Source organism: Rhinatrema bivittatum, chromosome 6 (genome assembly GCF_901001135.1).
Source record: "Rhinatrema bivittatum chromosome 6, aRhiBiv1.1, whole genome shotgun sequence".
NCBI lineage: Eukaryota > Metazoa > Chordata > Amphibia > Gymnophiona > Rhinatrematidae > Rhinatrema > Rhinatrema bivittatum.
The window spans coordinates 5,658,235-5,678,600 of NC_042620.1; the positions used below are offsets into that span (position 1 = coordinate 5,658,235).

General features: G+C 54.7%; 1 protein-coding gene across 1 annotated transcript in view; it reads right to left on the minus strand.

Annotated features, from left to right (window-relative positions):
* PTPRN (protein tyrosine phosphatase receptor type N) overlaps positions 1-20,366 on the minus strand; it is a 279,044-nt gene that overhangs the window by 207,329 nt on the left and 51,349 nt on the right. The window contains exons 8-10 of the mRNA XM_029604982.1: positions 17,352-17,386; positions 1,339-1,721; positions 500-586 (exon numbers count right to left, since the gene is read on the minus strand). Coding sequence (XP_029460842.1) covers positions 500-586; positions 1,339-1,721; positions 17,352-17,386 — 505 coding nt within the window. The remainder of the gene's footprint in view (positions 1-499; positions 587-1,338; positions 1,722-17,351; positions 17,387-20,366) is intronic.

The following is a 20,366-nucleotide window of genomic DNA, read 5'->3' on the forward strand; positions in this document are numbered from 1 at the left end:
TGGCCTCTGCTTCGGGCCCGGGCCTAGACCTAGATCTGACGCTTTAGTTTAAAACGAATGGAGTGAATAAATTTTATTTTATTCGAGAGGCCCTCAATTTGATTCGGAGGCCCCAAATGGAACAAATCAGCCTTATTTATTGCAATTTGCACTTTAATAGTGACATAGTAATGATGGCAGAAAAAGACCAAAAAGGTCCATCCAGTCTGCCCAGCAAACTTCCCAAGGTAGTAACTGCTGCTCCGTGCAGGTTACCCCCATGTTTCTCTTAAACGAATGCACATCCCTAACTTCTACTGCTATTCCAGTACTGATCCCTCTCTGCCAATTACCTTACGCCGGCCCTGCAGCACCCCCTGCTATGCCAGTACTGAGACCCCTCCCACACATACTCACATAGCTCTGCCAATGCGGTGAGGCAATACTTGCTGGGGACAGGAAGGTAATGTGATGCAGTGAGATGCTTCCTGCTTGGAGAAAACCATTGTGCTGTGCGTACCTGATGTTAATGAAACTGGCAGTGGAAAGGTGGATTCGTTCAGCCAGGACCTCCAGTAGCTGCACACCAGATGCAAGGCTCAGAGGCCTAAAGGAAATAAAGTGAAATCAGGCAGCAGAATTGGTACAATATTACCCAAGAACTAGGGCTCCTCTACTGGGCCCACCACCCTCCCATAACTAGCTTGGCCTTTTCCTGTAGACCCAACCCTCAAACTCTAAGCTAGGCCTCCTTCCATGGGCCTTATCCCCACATCCCAAGCAGATCCTCCTCCAATGAACTTGGATCCCCTCCCTTCACAAGCTCAGCCTCCTCCCTTTAGATCTTCACCCCATGCACCTCATGGTCAGCCTGCTCCCCAAGACCAATATTCTCCCCACAACCCCCACACGTTCAGCTTCCTCCCCCAGACCCAGACTCTACACCAAGGCTTCGCCTCCTTCCCATGGGCCTGACTCCCCTTCCCCAACATGTATGGCCTCCTCCCCTAGCCTTGACTCTTGCATCTCAAGCTAGATCTTCTCTTTTGGGCCTTCTCCTACAACAAGCTTGGTCTCCTCCCCTACATGAGCTTCTCAGCCTGCTCTCCTTGACTTGACCTCCTTCTGCCTCCACAAGCTTGGCCTCTTCCCCTAGTCCCAACTCTCACACCCTAAGGTAGGCTCTCCTCCTCTAGGCCCAGCTCTCAAACCCCAAGCCCACCCACTTCCCTTGGATCTGAGCTCTTTAACCCAACGTCAGCCTCCTCCCCTAGCCAGGCCACAGCACCTCATGGACTCTCTTGACCTCACCCCCTCTCTCCCACCTTTCTGTCTTGTAAGCCAGTTTAAGGTACTCACTTGTCGCCTGTGATTATGTATCCGTATTCCTCTGCAGAGTGCAAAGCACCTGGCTTCATGCTGAGCTCCCTGCTCTCGGAGTAATGCTTCTTCTCCAGGAGGTCAGGCATGGCTGTGGCAGTTTCCTTTCGTGGCACCTGGGGGCTGGTGACTCGGCCCCACGTCTCTGCAGTAGGAGGAGCATTTTGCAATGGGGAGCTCTGTTTAAAACTCCCTGATTTCATGCTTAGAACAGCTGCAGTGTCCAAAGCTGCCTGCCATGCTGGCATCTCCTGCCCCTCAGCAATCTGTGTGCCTTTGGTACCTCTCTCGCCCTCAGTGAGTGAATCATCGGACAGCAGATGCAACCTTTCTGCTCCTCGCTGCATCTCCCCCTCTGTAACCTGCCAGAATCAAGGGTGGAACAGATGTAAAAAATACACAACTGAGTCGCAGTGAGCCGCACAGCATCCTCAAAACCTCAGCACACACAGATAGCCTCCCCTACAGCAGTCCATGCTACTCCAATACTAAGACCACCTCCCCACCACACACACAGCTCTGCCAATGCACCTCCCTCCTGCCCTGCAGCACCCCCTGCTGTTCCAGCACTGAGACCCCCTCCCCTCACATACACACAGCTCTGACAATGCACCTCCCTCCTGCCCTGCAGCACCCCCTGCTGTTCCAGCACCGAGACCCCTCCCCTCACATACACACAGCTCTGCCAATGCACCTCCCTCCTGCCCTGCAGCACCCCCTGCTGTTCCAGTACTGAGACCCCCTCCCCTCACATACACACAGCTCTGCCAATGCACCTCCCTCCTGCCCTGCAGCATCCCCTGCTGTTCCAGCACTGAGACCCCTCCCCTCACATACACACAGCTCTGCCAATGCACCTCCCTCCTGCCCTGCAGCATCCCCTGCTGTTCCAGCACTGAGACCCCTCCCCTCACATACACACAGCTCTGACAATGCACCTCCCTCCTGCCCTGCAGCACCCCCTGCTGTTCCAGCACTGAGACCCCTCCCCTCACATACACACAGCTCTGACAATGCACCTCCCTCCTGCCCTGCAGCACCCCCTGCTGTTCCAGCACTGAGACCCCCTCCCCTCACATACACACAGCTCTGACAATGCACCTCCCTCCTGCCCTGCAGCATCCCCTGCTGTTCCAGCACTGAGACCCCTCCCCTCACATACACACAGCTCTGCCAATGCACCTCCCTCCTGCCCTGCAGCATCCCCTGCTGTTCCAGCACTGAGACCCCTCCCCTCACATACACACAGCTCTGACAATGCACCTCCCTCCTGCGCTGCAGCACCCCCTGCTGTTCCAGCACCGAGACCCCTCCCCTCACATACACACAGCTCTGACAATGAATCTCCCTCCTCCCCTGCAGCATCCCCTGCTGTCCCAGCACTGAGACCTCTCCCCTCACATACACACAGCTCTGCCAATGCACCTCCCTCCTACCCTGCAGCACCCCCTGCTGTTCCAGCACTGAGACCCCTCCCCTCACATACACACAGCTCTGCCAATGCACCTCCCTCCTGCCCTGCAGCACCCCCTGCTGTTCCAGCACTGACACCCCTCCCCTCACATACACACAGCTCTGACAATGCACCTCCCTCTTACCCTGCAGCACCCCCTGCTGTTCCAGCACTGAGACACCTCCCCTCACATACACACAGCTCTGACAATGCACCTCCCTCCTGCCCTGCAGCACCCCCTGCTGTTCCAGCACTGAGACCTCTCCCCTCACATACACACAGCTCTGACAATGCACCTCCCTCCTGCCCTGCAGCACCCCCTGCTGTTCCAGCACTGAGACCCCTCCCCTCACATACACACAGCTCTGACAATGCACCTCCCTCCTGCCCTGCAGCACCCCCTGCTGTTCCAGCACTGAGACCCCTCCCCTCACATACACACAGCTCTGCCAATGCACCACCCTCCTGCCCTGCAGCACCCCCTGCTATTCCAGTACTGAGACCCCACACACAGCTCTGCCAATGCACCTCCCTCTTGCCCTGCAGCACCCCCTGCTATTCCAATACTGAGACCTCACACACAGCTCTGCCAATGCACCTCCCTCCTGCCCTGCAGCACCTCCTGCTGTTCCAGCACTGAGACCCCTCCCCTCACATACACACAGCTCTGACAATGCACCTCCCTCCTGCCCTGCAGCACCCCCTGCTGTTCCAGCACTGAGACCCCTCCCCTCACATACACACAGCTCTGACAATGCACCTCACTCCTGCCCTGCAGCACCCCCTGCTATTCCAGTACTGAGACCCTCACATACAGCTCTGCCAATGCACCTCAATCCTGCCCTGCAGCACCCCCTGCTATTCCAGTACTGAGACCCTCACATACAGCTCTGACAATGCACCTCAATCCTGCCCTGCAGCACCCCCTGCTATTCCAGTACTGAGACCCTCACATACAGCTCTGACAATGCACCTCAATCCTGCCCTGCAGCACCCCCTGCTGTTCCAGCACTGAGACCCCCTCCCCTCACATACACACAGCTCTGACAATGCACCTCCCTCCTGCCCTGCAGCACCCCCTGCTGTTCCAGCACTGACACCCCTCCCCTCACATACACACAGCTCTGACAATGCACCTCCCTCTTACCCTGCAGCACCCCCTGCTGTTCCAGCACTGAGACACCTCCCCTCACATACACACAGCTCTGACAATGCACCTCCCTCCTGCCCTGCAGCACCCCCTGCTGTTCCAGCACTGAGACCCCTCCCCTCACATACACACAGCTCTGACAATGCACCTCCCTCCTGCCCTGCAGCACCCCCTGCTGTTCCAGCACTGAGACCCTCACCCACAGCTCTGACAATGCACCTCCCTCTTACCCTGCAGCACCCCCTGCTGTTCCAGCACTGAGACCCCTCCCCTCACATACACACAGCTCTGACAATGCACCTCCCTCCTGCCCTGCAGCACCCCCTGCTGTTCCAGCACTGAGACCCTCACCCACTCACACACAGCTCTGACAATGCACCTCCCTCTTACCCTGCAGCACCCCCTGCTGTTCCAGCACTGAGACCCCTCCCCTCACGTACACACAGCTCTGACAATGCACCTCCCTCCTGCCCTGCAGCACCCCCTGCTGTTCCAGTACTGAGACACCTCCCCTCACATACACACAGCTCTGACAATGCACCTCCCTCCTGCCCTGCAGCACCCCCTGCTGTTCCAGTACTGAGACCCCTCCCCTCACATACACACAGCTCTGACAATGCACCTCCCTCCTGCCCTGCAGCACCCCTGCTGTTCCAGCACTGAGACCTCTCCCCTCACATACACACAGCTCTGACAATGCACCTCCCTCCTACCCTGCAGCACCCCCTGCTGTTCCAGCACTGAGACCCCTCCCCTCACGTACACACAGCTCTGACAATGCACCTCCCTCCAGCCCTGCAGCACCCCCTGCTGTTCCAGCACTGAGACCTCTCCCCTCACATACACACAGCTCTGACAATGCACCTCCCTCCTGCCCTGCAGCACCCCCTGCTGTTCCAGCACTGAGACCTCTCCCCTCACATACACACAGCTCTGACAATGCACCTCCCTCCTGCCCTGCAGCACCCCCTGCTGTTCCAGCACTGAGACCTCTCCCCTCACATACACACAGCTCTGACAATGCACCTCCCTCCTGCCCTGCAGCATCCCCTGCTGTTCCAGCACTGAGACCTCTCCCCTCACATACACACAGCTCTGACAATGCACCTCCCTCCTGCCCTGCAGCACCCCCCTGCTGTTCCAGTACTGAGACCCCTCCCCTCACATACACACAGCTCTGCCAATGCACCTCCCTCCTGCCCTGCAGCACCCCCTGCTGTTCCAGTACTGAGACCCCTCCCCTCACATACACACAGCTCTGCCAATGCACCTCCCTCCTGCCCTGCAGCACCCCCTGCTGTTCCAGTACTGAGACCCCTCCCCTCACGTACACACAGCTCTGACAATGCACCTCCCTCCTGCCCTGCAGCAACCCCTGCTGTTCCAGTACTGAGACCCCTCCCCTCACATACACACAGCTCTGCCAATGCACCTCCCTCCTGCCCTGCAGCACCCCCTGCTGTTCCAGTACTGAGACCCCTCCCCTCACATACACACAGCTCTGCCAATGCACCTCCCTCCTGCCCTGCAGCACCCCCTGCTGTTCCAGTACTGAGACCCCTCCCCTCACATACACACAGCTCTGCCAATGCACCTCATTCCTGCCCTGCAGCACCCCCTGCTGTTCCAGTACTGAGACCCCTCCCCTCACATACACACAGCTCTGCCAATGCACCTCATTCCTGCCCTGCAGCACCCCCTGCTGTTCCAGTACTGAGACCCCTCCCCTCACATACACACAGCTCTGCCAATGCACCTCATTCCTGCCCTGCAGCACCCCCTGCTGTTCCAGCACTGAGACCCCTCCCCTCTCATACACACAGCTCTGACAATGCACCTCCCTCCTGCCCTGCAGCACCCCCTGCTGTTCCAGTACTGAGACCCCTCCCCTCACATACACACAGCTCTGACAATGCACCTCCCTCCTGCCCTGCAGCACCCCATGCTGTTCCAGCACTGAGACCCCTCCCCTCACATACACACAGCTCTGACAATGCACCTCCCTCCTGCCCTGCAGCACCCCCTGCTGTTCCAGCACTGAGTCTTCTCCCCTCACATACACACAGCTCTGACAATGCACCTCATTCCTACCCTGCAGCACCCCCTGCTGTTCCAGTACTGAGACCCCTCCCCTCACATACACACAGCTCTGACAATGCACCTCCCTCCTGCCCTGCAGCACCCCCTGCTGTTCCAGCACTGAGACCTCTCCCCTCACATACACACAGCTCTGACAATGCACCTCATTCCTGCCCTGCAGCACCCCCTGCTGTTCCAGCACTGAGACCCCTCCCCTCACATACACACAGCTCTGACAATGCACCTCCCTCCTGCCCTGCAGCACCCCCTGCTGTTCCAGCACTGAGACCCCTCCCCTCACATACACACAGCTCTGCCAATGCACCTCCCTCCTGCCCTGCAGCACCCCCTGCTGTTCCAGCACTGAGACCCCTCCCCTCACATACACACAGCTCTGCCAATGCACCTCCCTCCTGCCCTGCAGCACCCCCTGCTGTTCCAGCACTGAGACCCCTCCCCTCACATACACACAGCTCTGCCAATGCACCTCCCTCCTGCCCTGCACCACCCCCTGCTATTCCAGCACTGAGACCCCTCCCCTCACATACACACAGCTCTGCCAATGCACCTCCCTCCTGCCCTGCACATCCCTGCTGTTCCAGCACTGAGTCTTCTCCCCTCACATACACACAGCTCTGACAATGCACCTCCCTCCTGCCCTGCAGCACCCCCTGCTGTTCCAGCACTGAGATCCCCAAAAACACACACAGCTTTGCCAGCACACCTCATGTTTTCCCTCAGCATGTGAAGCTTTAGCCCATACTTCAGGAAGCTCTCAGTACTCTGATGTGGCATTCAGAGCTGGGAATCACTTACTGGCTTTTCAGAACCGGTATGAACAGGTGGGCACCCTGGAGTGGAAGGATTTCACAGGACTCAGTGAGAACGGCGAATGTGCATTTTAAGACTGAGGACACACAGCCCTGCGAGGTGCGCACGAGGTTGCAGAGGTCCTGCACGGTGCTGGACGAGCCGTGCCCTGTGCTGGACTCAGACGGGTCCTGGACTGCAGGCTGGAAAGCCGAGGTGGGTCTCCCACTGGCTGATGGCCGCTTACAGCACCTGCCTAACAGCTTCATGAGTGGAAGGGAGAGAGGCTCCTGTTTGTACCCTGGACATATTAAAAAATGTTAGATGTGGCTCCACAGAGCATTTCAGCTCAAGCTGCTAATATGTAAAGTGTAGGAGATGTGAACAGACCGGCCACACCAGTGCTGGGTGCACCGAGCGAGTGAAATGCAACCTGTGCATGCACTGTCCTCAGGTATATCACAACTGCTCCCTCACACTGAATGACCCCCCAGGAGGAAGTCCCTGATGAGAGACAAGAAACTCAGCTGGGTCCCCAACCAGAGCAGGAACCCGCTGCAAGCCAGCTGCTCTGCCAAGTGCTGCAGGAGAGAGCAGAGGGTCAGCCTGGGCAAGAAGCCGCTGTGAGCCAGCTGCTCTGCCAAGTGCTGCAGGAGAGAGCAGAGGGTCAGCCTGGGCAAGAAGCCGCTGTGAGCCAGCTGCTCTGCCAAGTGCTGCAGGAGAGAGCAGAGGGTCAGCCTGGGCAAGAAGCCGCTGTGAGCCAGCTGCTCTGCCAAGTGCTGCAGGAGAGAGCGGAGGGTCAGCCTGGGCAAGAAGCCGCTGTGAGCCAGCTGCTCTGCCAACTGCTGCAGGAGAGAGCGGAGGGTCAGCCTGGGCAAGAAGCCGCTGTGAGCCAGCTGCTCTGCCAAGTGCTGCAGGAGAGAGCAGAGGGTCAGCCTGGGCAAGAAGCCGCTGTGAGCCAGCTGCTCTGCCAAGTGCTGCAGGAGAGAGCGGAGGGTCAGCCTGGGCAAGAAGCCGCTGTGAGCCAGCTGCTCTGCCAAGTGCTGCAGGAGAGAGCGGAGGGTCAGCCTGGGCAAGAAGCCGCTGTGAGCCAGCAAAGGCTGCCATGCCTGATACTTCCGAGCTGGAGATGAGAGTCCTGGGACCAGATGGGGACGACTCAGAGGGGAAATGGCAGCCTCCCAGCGCACTGAGACTCCCAGGATATAAGAGAGCATGAAACGCTGAGAGTAGGACAGGAGGGAGCGCGGCGTCGGTCTGTGCAAGAAGCCGCTGTGAGCCAGCCTGCACTTCAGCCAGAACCGGCACCAGAACCACCTCTGGTCTCTCCTGAGATAAGAAGCTGCCTGCAGAGTGCAGAAGGGAACCAGAAGCTCTCCCTTCCTGCTTATGGCCGCGGCTCGTCAGGATGCACTCAGACGTGTGAACGTGTTTCTGTGTAACCAGGCTAAGGCAGAGACGAGGAAACCACCTGCAACCACAAACAGGGCAGGAAACAAAAGTCCTGGGTCCTGGGTCCTGGGTCGTGTGCCAGTCCTTAAAGGAAAGAGTGAAAGGCAAGCTCATCACCCAGCTACAGGACGCGGAGGGCAAGCTGCAGAGCTCTGCCCAGGCTATGGTAGGATGCGAGACTGAATAGTACCCGGGAGGATCCAGGCCTTCCCAGGAAGCATCCCCACACCCCGAGGGTCAGCACTGGAGTCCCAGCCCCTCGTGGCCTCGGTCACAGAGCAAGAGGTCACTGATGCCATCTCCAGCATGAACTGCGAGAGGTCTCCGGGGAGCGACGGGGCCGACCGCTGGATCTGGCCGAAGGAAGGGTCTCTCTCTGCCGGACTCCCTGCGGAAGTCACTTCTCGTCCTGCTGTACGAGGGAGGGAAGAGAGGACGCTCGACCCGCTGGAGGACCATTTCCTTTGTTGAACAGGGACTACAAAATCCTGGCCAAGGTTCTGCGGAATCGCTTGTCCTGCCCAGTGCAGTCCTGCTGACAATCCGGCCATGGGCGGGCGGGACTGGCACCGGGGGAGAGGAGAGGGATTCCTTTCTGTTTGCTCAGCCTGTGACCCGGTCAGCCGGGGCTACCTCTTTCAGGCTCCGAGCCGCTATGGTATTCCTGGGAGCTTTGTTACACGGTTGCCCTGTCTCTATCACTCTGTGCATGGGGTCCCCAGCATCAGTGGGAGGCTGGGAGGGGGCTCTAAGATCCCAGGCGGGACTCGGGCTTTGCTCCGCATCTTCTCTACAGACCCCCCCTACCAAGGGCAGTCCAAAGGCACAGGGGCCATGCAAGGGACACCTGTGCCCCCAGGAGGGAAGACGTCTGCAGGTAACGTTAAGGTGACCACATATGCAGGCGATGTCACCAAACGCCAGGTCTGAGAGCGCCCGGTGGGAGAGAAGTCTGAAAAGTGAACACTGCAAAGTCCAGTGACAGGCGATGTCACCGAACGCCAGGCCTGAGAGCGCCGGGTGAGAGAGAAGTCTGAAAAGTGAACACTGCAAAGTCCAGTGACAGGCGATGTCACCGAACGCCAGGTCTGAGAGCGCCCGGTGGGAGAGAAGTCTGAAAAGTGAACACTGCAAAGTCCAGTGACAGGCGATGTCACCGAACGCCAGGTCTGAGAGCGCCCGGTGGGAGAGAAGTCTGAAAAGTGAACACTGCAAAGTCCAGTGACAGGCGATGTCACCGAACGCCAGGTCTGAGAGCGCCCGGTGGGAGAGAAGTCTGAAAAGTGAACACTGCAAAGTCCAGTGACAGGCGATGTCACCAAACGCCAGGTCTGAGAGCGCCCGGTGGGAGAGAAGTCTGAAAAGTTAACACTGCAAAGTCCAGTGACAGGCGATGTCACCAAACGCCAGGCCTGAGAGCGCCCGGTGGCAGAGAAGTCTGAAAAGTGAACACTGCAAAGTCCAGTGACAGGCGATGTCACCGAACGCCAGGTCTGAGAGCGCCCGGTGGGAGAGAAGTCTGAAAAGTGAACACTGCAAAGTCCAGTGACAGGCGATGTCACCAAACGCCAGGCCTGAGAGCGCCCGGTAGGAGAGAAGTCTGAAAAGTGAACACTGCAAAGTCCAGTGACAGGCGATGTCACCGAACGCCAGGTCTGAGAGCGCCCGGTGGGAGAGAAGTCTGAAAAGTGAACACTGCAAAGTCCAGTGACAGGCGATGTCACCAAACGCCAGGCCTGAGAGCGCCCGGTGGGAGAGAAGTCTGAAAAGTAAACACTGCAAAGTCCAGTGACAGGCGATGTCACCAAACGCCAGGCCTGAGAGCGCCCGGTGGCAGAGAAGTCTGAAAAGTGAACACTGCAAAGTCCAGTGACAGGCGATGTCACCGAACGCCAGGTCTGAGAGCGCCCGGTGGGAGAGAAGTCTGAAAAGTGAACATTGCAAAGTCCAGTGACAGGCGATGTCACCAAACGCCAGGCCTGAGAGCGCCCGGTGGGAGAGAAGTCTGAAAAGTGAACACTGCAAAGTCCAGTAACAGGCGATGTCACCAAACGCCAGGCCTGAGAGCGCCCGGTGGGAGAGAAGTCTGAAAAGTGAACACTGCAAAGTCCAGTAACAGGCGATGTCACCAAACGCCAGGCCTGAGAGCGCCCGGTGGGAGAGAAGTCTGAAAAGTGAACACTGCAAAGTCCAGTGACAGGCGATGTCACCGAACGCCAGGTCTGAGAGCGCCCGGTGGGAGAGAAGTCTGAAAAGTGAACACTGCAAAGTCCAGTGACAGGCGATGTCACCGAACGCCAGGTCTGAGAGCGCCCGGTGGGAGAGAAGTCTGAAAAGTGAACACTGCAAAGTCCAGTGACAGGCGATGTCACCAAACGCCAGGCCTGAGAGCGCCCGGTGGGAGAGAAGTCTGAAAAGTAAACACTGCAAAGTCCAGTGACAGGCGATGTCACCAAACGCCAGGCCTGAGAGCGCCCGGTGGCAGAGAAGTCTGAAAAGTGAACACTGCAAAGTCCAGTGACAGGCGATGTCACCGAACGCCAGGGCTGAGAGCGCCCGGTGGGAGAGAAGTCTGAAAAGTGAACATTGCAAAGTCCAGTGACAGGCGATGTCACCAAACGCCAGGCCTGAGAGCGCCCGGTGGGAGAGAAGTCTGAAAAGTGAACACTGCAAAGTCCAGTAACAGGCGATGTCACCAAACGCCAGGCCTGAGAGCGCCCGGTGGGAGAGAAGTCTGAAAAGTGAACACTGCAAAGTCCAGTGACAGGCGATGTCACCGAACGCCAGGTCTGAGAGCGCCCGGTGGGAGAGAAGTCTGAAAAGTGAACGCTGCAAAGTCCAGTGACAGGCGATGTCACCGAACGCCAGGTCTGAGAGCGCCTGGTGGGAGAGAAGTCTGAAAAGTGAACATTGCAAAGTCCAGTGACAGGCGATGTCACCGAACGCCAGGTCTGAGAGCGCCCGGTGGGAGAGAAGTCTGAAAAGTGAACACTGCAAAGTCCAGTGACAGGCGATGTCACCAAACGCCAGGCCTGAGAGCGCCCGGTGGCAGAGAAGTCTGAAAAGTGAACACTGCAAAGTCCACTGACAGGTGATGTCACCAAACGCCAGGTCTGACAGCGCCCGGTGGGAGAGAAGTCTGAAAAGTGAACATTGCAAAGTCCAGTGACAGGTGATGTCACCAAACGCCAGGTCTGACAGCGCCCGGTGGGAGAGAAGTCTGAAAAGTGAACACTGCAAAGTCCAAGACAGGCGATGTCACCAAACGCCAGGTCTGAGAGCGCCCGGTGGGAGAGAAGTCTGAAAAGTGAACATTGCAAAGTCCAGTGACAGGTGATGTCACCAAACGCCAGGTCTGACAGCGCCCGGTGGGAGAGAAGTCTGAAAAGTGAACACTGCAAAGTCCAAGACAGGCGATGTCACCAAACGCCAGGTCTGAGAGCGCCCGGTGGGAGAGAAGTCTGAAAAGTGAACACTGCAAAGTCCAGTGACAGGCGATGTCACCAAACGCCAGGCCTGAGAGCGCCCGGTGGGAGAGAAGTCTGAAAAGTGAACACTGCAAAGTCCAGTGACAGGCGATGTCACCAAACGCCAGGTCTGAGCGCGCCCGGTGGCAGAGAAGTCTGAAAAGTTAACACTGCAAAGTCCAGTGACAGGCGATGTCACCGAACGCCAGGCCTGAGAGCGCCCGGTGGGAGAGAAGTCTGAAAAGTGAACACTGCAAAGTCCAGTGACAGGCGATGTCACCAAACGCCAGGCCTGAGAGCGCCCGGTGGGAGAGAAGTCTGAAAAGTGAACACTGCAAAGTCCAGTGACAGGCGATGTCACCAAACGCCAGGTCTGAGAGCGCCCGGTGGCAGAGAAGTCTGAAAAGTGAACACTGCAAAGTCCAGTGACAGGCGATGTCACCGAACGCCAGGCCTGAGAGCGCCCGGTGGGAGAGAAGTCTGAAAAGTGAACACTGCAAAGTCCAGTGACAGGTGATGTCACCGAACGCCAGGTCTGACAGCGCCCGGTGGGAGAGAAGTCTGAAAAGTGAACACTGCAAAGTCCAGTGACAGGCGATGTCACCAAACGCCAGGCCTGAGAGCGCCCGGTGGGAGAGAAGTCTGAAAAGTGAACACTGCAAAGTCCAAGACAGGCGATGTCACCAAACGCCAGGTCTGAGAGCGCCCGGTGGGAGAGAAGTCTGAAAAGTGAACACTGCAAAGTCCAGTGACAGGCGATGTCACCAAGCGCCAGGCCTGAGAGCGCCCGGTGGGAGAGAAGTCTGAAAAGTGAACACTGCAAAGTCCAGTGACAGGCGATGTCACCAAACGCCAGGTCTGAGAGCGCCCGGTGGCAGAGAAGTCTGAAAAGTGAACACTGCAAAGTCCAGTGACAGGCGATGTCACCAAACGCCAGGCCTGAGAGCGCCCGGTGGGAGAGAAGTCTGAAAAGTGAACACTGCAAAGTCCAGTGACAGGCGATGTCACCAAACGCCAGGTCTGAGAGCGCCCGGTGGCAGAGAAGTCTGAAAAGTGAACACTGCAAAGTCCAGTGACAGGCGATGTCACCGAACGCCAGGCCTGAGAGCGCCCGGTGGGAGAGAAGTCTGAAAAGTGAACACTGCAAAGTCCAGTGACAGGCGATGTCACCAAACGCCAGGTCTGACAGCGCCCGGTGGGAGAGAAGTCTGAAAAGTGAACACTGCAAAGTCCAGTGACAGGTGATGTCACCAAACGCCAGGTCTGACAGCGCCCGGTGGGAGAGAAGTCTGAAAAGTGAACACTGCAAAGTCCAGTGACAGGCGATGTCACCAAACGCCAGGCCTGAGATCGCCCGGTGGGAGAGAAGTCTGAAAAGTGAACACTGCAAAGTCCAGTGACAGGCGATGTCACCAAACGCCAGGCCTGAGAGCGCCCGGTGGGAGAGAAGTCTGAAAAGTGAACACTGCAAAGTCCAGTGACAGGCGATGTCACCAAACGCCAGGTCTGAGAGCGCCCGGTGGCAGAGAAGTCTGAAAAGTGAACACTGCAAAGTCCAGTGACAGGCGATGTCACCAAACGCCAGGCCTGAGAGCGCCCGGTGGGAGAGAAGTCTGAAAAGTGAACACTGCAAAGTCCAGTGACAGGCGATGTCACCAAAAGCCTGGTCTGAGAGCGCCCGGTGGCAGAGAAGTCTGAAAAGTGAACACTGCAAAGTCCAGTGACAGGCGATGTCACCGAACGCCAGGCCTGAGAGCGCCCGGTGGGAGAGAAGTCTGAAAAGTGAACACTGCAAAGTCCAGTGACAGGCGATGTCACCAAATGCCAGGTCTGACAGCGCCCGGTGGGAGAGAAGTCTGAAAAGTGAACACTGCAAAGTCCAGTGACAGGTGATGTCACCAAACGCCAGGTCTGACAGCGCCCGGTGGGAGAGAAGTCTGAAAAGTGAACACTGCAAAGTCCAGTGACAGGCGATGTCACCAAACGCCAGGCCTGAGAGCGCCCGGTGGGAGAGAAGTCTGAAAAGTGAACACTGCAAAGTCCAGTGACAGGCGATGTCACCAAACGCCAGGCCTGAGAGCGCCCGGTGGGAGAGAAGTCTGAAAAGTGAACACTGCAAAGTCCAGTGACAGGCGATGTCACCAAACGCCAGGTCTGAGAGCGTCCAGTGGCAGAGAAGTCTGAAAAGTGAACACTGCAAAGTCCAGTGACAGGCGATGTCACCAAACGCCAGGCCTGAGAGCGCCCAGTGGGAGAGAAGTCTGAAAAGTGAACACTGCAAAGTCCAGTGACAGGCGATGTCACCAAACGCCAGGCCTGAGAGCGCCCAGTGGGAGAGAAGTCTGAAAAGTGAACACTGAAAAGTCCAGTGACAGGCGAGATTCAGACGTCAGCGGAAATCTCGGAGTTAGGGGTCGGGGACCCAGCCCGCAGAGACCAGGAAGCAAAGGTTAAGAGAGGGGAACAGTGGCTCTGCAGACGGAAAGATACGAAACCCCCACCCTGCCTTATTAAGACTTTTCTTTCAGCCTTATTTGTGTTTTTAAGTTAGGAATTTCTTAAATTACGCTACCCCAGAGCTCGCTGCTCTGACTGTGAAATGCTCTGAGGATGTGAAATCCAAAGGGTGAAACACACAATGTATTCACCCATCTACTTTTATCATTTATAAATCATAAGTTACAAAACGCATTTTTCTAAGCGGTGGACATGATACATAGAGAGCGATCCAAAGCAAACCAACAGGAAGAAGAGGGTACATTTCTCACCCCATAATATACAAATAAAACCTCAATGAGTACCAAACGCTTCGTTAAACAGACGCTTACATCATCAATTAACCTCAAACATCATGGGAAGACGTTCCACGCTCGAGGACCAAGATAGGAAAATGCACGTACGTCCTTTACAGAGGGAAGCGAGAACAAAGCAAACACTGAGTGTTTCCCTAAAAACGAGGGACTTAGGCAGGGTAAACCCTGCGCTGTATATGAACCAATGCCTCTTATCGAGACAGCTCCTGTCATTAACGCCAGCATGCACAGAAGGTTATAGGATCGCGGCCGTCAGGGTACAAGGCTCTTGGAAGGAACATATCTCAGCAGATGAGGTGACCACACTATCCAAGGGAGAACTGTATGATCTCCTACTCAGGAGGTCATTCTACGATGACCTTACCTTGCGTCTCGGTGACCTTGAGAGTATTACACGGTTATGCTCCATAAGCTGGGGAGGGGGACTGCAGGATCCCATCTGTGGGTCTCAGTACTAGGGTGTCTGAGTGTCCATGCTAACTTGAGGCTGAGGGTTAATGTGGGTAATAACTGCCCCCATCCTACCTGCCCTTTCAGTAATGCAGTGTGGGCAGAGGCCACATAACTATTAGCTATGCCCCCATGTCCTGGGTATCTGCACATGGAACCACAGTCCAGGAAACCTCCACAGGCTCACACTCTGTGGTTGATCACCATAGTTAGAAAGCATTAAAGATGCACAGAGTGCCTTAATACTGAGGAAAATTCACAGCTCAAATAGTGAGGCAGTGGCCTCAATCATGAGCACCATCTGACAAATTGAGGACCATGAAAAAGAACACCGAGCTCTCAGATCTAAGAAAATAGGGAGCAGGAAAAAGAAAATTGTGCTCCACAGATCTGAGAAATCAGGGTCAGGGAAAATGAGCACTGCACCCCCTCAAATCTGAGAAATAAGGGAGTGAGAAAAAGAACACTGCATCCCTCAAATATGAGAAATCAGGGAATGAGAAAAAGAACACTGCACCCAAGTCTGAGAAATCTGGGAATGAGAAAAAAAATACTGCACCCCTAAAATCTAGGAAATCAGGGACTGAGAAAAACAATACTACACCACTCAAAGCTAAGAAATCAGGGACACTGCACTCCTCAAATCTGGGGAATCAAGGACTAGGAAAAAAGAACACTGCATCACTCAAATCTGAAGAAGTCAGGGACCTGGAAAATGAACACTGCGCCCTACAAATCTGAGAAATCAGGGACTAGGAAAAATAACACTGCACCCTACAAATCTGAGAAATCAGGGAGTAAGAAAAAGAACATTTCACCCCTCAAATCTGCCAAAATCAGGGACTGAGAAAAAGAACAATGTACCCCTCAAATCTGGGAACTCAGGGACCAGGAAAAAGAATACTGCACCCCTCAAAATTTAGGAAATCAGGGACCAAGAAAAAAAACACTGCTTCCCTCAAATGTAGGAAATCAGGAACTAGGAAAAAACTCTACACTTTCAAATCTGTGAAATCATGAACTGAGAAAAAGAAAACTGCATCCCTCAAATCTGAGAAATCAGGGAATGAGAAAAAGAACACTGCACTCCTAAAATCTAGGAAATCAGCGACTGAGAAAAACAATACTACACCACTCAAATCTAAGAAATCAGGGACACTGCACTCCTCAAATCTGGGGAATCAAGGACTGGGAAAAAAGAACACTGCACCCCTGGTCCCTGAGAAAACAGGGACCTGGAAAATGAACACTGCACCCCTCAAATCTGAGATATCAAAAACTAGGAAAAAGAACACTGCATCCCTCAAATCTGAAGAAATCAGGGACCAGGAAAAAGAACACTGCACCCTAACACTTACCACATACACAGCTCAGATCTGTTAGTTCACCTCCCCCTGTTATTCCATTACTGACCCCTCCCACCCCAACACACTTCTGTTAATGCACTCTCCTTGTGCCCTGCCCTGCTCCAGGACTGAGATCCTCCTGCACACCTCAGTCTTGATCCGTAGCCTCAGTGTAAATTGAGATTCTGCATTTCCTTTCTGAAGAGTCCTCAGAGCAAGGCAATAGTCACCCAGAGCTGTACTGGGGATGGGGAGCTCTCTGAAGCTTTTGGATGCTCCTTGTTATATTATTTTATGGTAAAAAAAAAAGACAATCACACTAAGAGGATAATTTTTAAACAAGTGTGTGTGCACCCATACACGTGAATATTCGGCAGGCAAGCGTGAATATGCTGGAAGTTTTAATCGTGCGTGTGCTTGCGCGCTTATGCTGTAAAATACCCAGACTGCGCGTAAGTATGCTAATTTTAAAAAATTAATTGAGCACAGCTGGCGTGCATGCGTCTTTCATAGGACTTTGTTGGCTTTTACGCATGTACGTCAGCAGATTTTAAAATATTCTCGCGCAAGGCACATTCCCGGTTTTGCAATTAATCCACCAGTTTGTCCAGTTAATAGTGAGGCCTTCATCCTGCACGCCGCCCAGTGGACCCGGACCCCTCACCCCTAAAGCTCGAGATGTACAGATTTGCTCCTCATCAGGAGCAGCAGTACAGTTGCGCGGATATCTCGTGGTTTTTGGTTTTAAAACACAGAGGTGCGTGCGCAAATCTTGGTGCTGCCCTCTCAGTCCTCACGCGTGCAGGGGTACATATACGCGTATCTTGTGGCTTTTTTTTTTTTAGTTTCGCATTGCTCGTGTGCAGCCCACATACACGGGATTGTGGGCATTTTTGGGCGAGGAACCATTTGTGTAGCAGGAGCTGGTGAGAGCCGCTCAGAAGAAAACTGGTGACCTCCGATTTTACTCACCCGTCTGGGGATCAGGTCCTCGTGCTTCAGCACCCCTGAGAAAGGAAGAGAAAGAGAAAGCCCTAACGTCAGGCCAGACAGGAAACCAGTATGATACTGGGGGGGGAGGGGCTGTTTTACGCTGCAGGCCCTGTGCCTTGTGGATGGTGGTGGGGAGCACGGGAGCAGCAAAGCAAAATGACTCCAGAATCTAAGGGAAGAAAGCAGACTAAAGAGGAGACAACTGGTAGGGACCTCTGGGAGCTACAATGAGATGCAGAGAGCACTCTAAAGCAACTGGAAACAGCAGGGGAACACTGCCAGATACTGGAAACAGCAGGGAAACACTGGAAGATACTGGAAACAGCAGGGAAACACTGGCAGATTGGCAGACACTGGAAACAGCAGGGGAGCACTGGAAGGCACTGGCAGATACTGGAAACAGCAGAGGAACACTGGCAGATACTGGAAACAGCAGGGGAACACTGCCAGATTCTGGGAACCTCACGGAAACACTGGAAGATACTAGGAACAGCAGGGGAACACTGCCAGATACTAGAAACAGCAGGGAAACACGAAGATACTGGGAACATCAGGGGAACACTGCCAGATTCTGGGAACAGCAGGGAAACACTGCTAAATTCTGGGAACAGTAGGGAAACACTGGCAGATACTGCGAACAGCAGGGAAACACTGCCAAATACTGGAAACAGCAGGGAAACATAGGAACAGCAGGGGAACACTGCCAGATACTGGAAACAGCAGGGAAACACTGGAAGATACTGGAAACAGCAGGGAAACACTGGCAGATTGGCAGACACTGGAAACAGCAGGGGAGCACTGGAAGGCACTGGCAGATACTGGAAACAGCAGAGGAACACTGGCAGATACTGGAAACAGCAGGGGAACACTGCCAGATTCTGGGAACCTCACGGAAACACTGGAAGATACTAGGAACAGCAGGGGAACACTGCTAGATACTAGAAACAGCAGGGAAACACGAAGATACTGGGAACATCAGGGGAACACTGCCAGATTCTGGGAACAGCAGGGAAACACTGCTAAATTCTGGGAACAGCAGGGAAACACTGGCAGATACTGCGAACAGCAGGGAAACACTGCCAAATACTGGAAACAGCAGGGAAACATAGGAACAGCAGGGGAACACCGCCAGATACTGGAAACAGCAGGGAAACACTGGAAGATACTGGAAACAGCAGGGAAACACTGGCAGATTGGCAGACACTGGAAACAGCAGGGGAGCACTGGAAGGCACTGGCAGATACTGGAAACAGCAGAGGAACACTGGCAGATACTGGAAACAGCAGGGGAACACTGCCAGATTCTGGGAACCTCACGGAAACACTGGAAGATACTAGGAACAGCAGGGGAACACTGCCAGATACTAGAAACAGCAGGGAAACACGAAGATACTGGGAACATCAGGGGAACACTGCCAGATTCTGGGAACAGCAGGGAAACACTGCTAAATTCTGGGAACAGCAGGGAAACACTGGCAGATACTGCGAACAGCAGGGAAACACTGCCAAATACTGGAAACAGCAGGGAAACATAGGAACAGCAGGGGAACACTGCCAGATACTGGAAACAGCAGGGAAACACTGGAAACAGCAGGGAAACACTGGCAGATTGGCAGACACTGGAAACAGCAGGGGAGCACTGGAAGGCACTGGCAGATACTGGAAACAGCAGAGGAACACTGGCAGATACTGGAAACAGCAGGGAAACACGAAGATACTGGGAACATCAGGGGAACACTGCCAGATTCTGGGAACCTCAGGGAAACACTGGAAGATACTGGGAACATCAGGGGAACACTGGCAGATACTGGAAACAGCAGGGCAACACGAAGATATTGGGAACATCAGGGGAACACTGCCAGATTCTGGGAACCTTAGGGAAACACTGGAAGATACTGGGATCATCAGGGGAACACTGGCAGATACTGGAAACAGCAGGGGAACACTGAAAAATACTGGAAACAGCAGGGAAACATAGGAACAGCAGGGGAACACTGCCAGATACTGGAAACAGCAGGGAAACACTGGCAGATACTGGGAACAGCAGGGAAACACTGCCAAATACTGGAAACAGCAGGGAAACATAGGAACAGCAGGGGAACACTGCCAGATACTGGAAACAGCAGAGGAACACTGGCAGATACTGGAAACAGCAGGGAAACACGAAGATACTGGGAACATCAGGGGAACACTGCCAGATTCTGGGAACCTCAGGGAAACACTGGAAGATACTGGGAACATCAGGGGAACACTGGCAGATACTGGAAACAGCAGGGCAACACAAAGATATTGGGAACATCAGGGGAACACTGCCAGATTCTGGGAACCTTAGGGAAACACTGGAAGATACTGGGAACATCAGGGGAACACTGGCAGATACTGGAAACAGCAGGGGAACACTGAAAAATACTGGGAACAGCAGGAAAACACTGGAAGATACTGGAAACAGCAGGGAAACACTGGCAGATACTGGAAACAGCAGGGAAACATGAAGATACTGGGAACATCAGGGGAACACTGCCAGATTCTGGGATCCTCAGGGAAACACTGGAAGATACTGGGAACCTCAGGGAAACACTGCCAGATTCTGGGAACCTCAGGGAAACACTGGAAGATACTAGGAACAGCAGGGGAACACTGCCAGATACTAGAAACGGCAGGGAAACAGGAAGATACTGGGAACAGCAGGTGAACACTGGAAGATATTAGGAACAGCAGGGAAACACTGCCAGATACTGGGAACAGCAAGGGAATACTGGAAGATATTAGGAACAGCAGGGAAACACTGCCAGATACTGGAAACAGAAGGGGAACACTGGAAGATACTGGGAACAGCAGGGGAACACTGCCAGATACTGGGAAAAGAAGGGAAACACTGGAAGATACTGGGAACAGCAGGGAAACACTGGCAGATACTGGGAACAGCAGGGAAGCACTGGAAGGCACTGGAAGATACTGGAAACAGCAGAGGAACACTGGCAGATACTGGAAACAG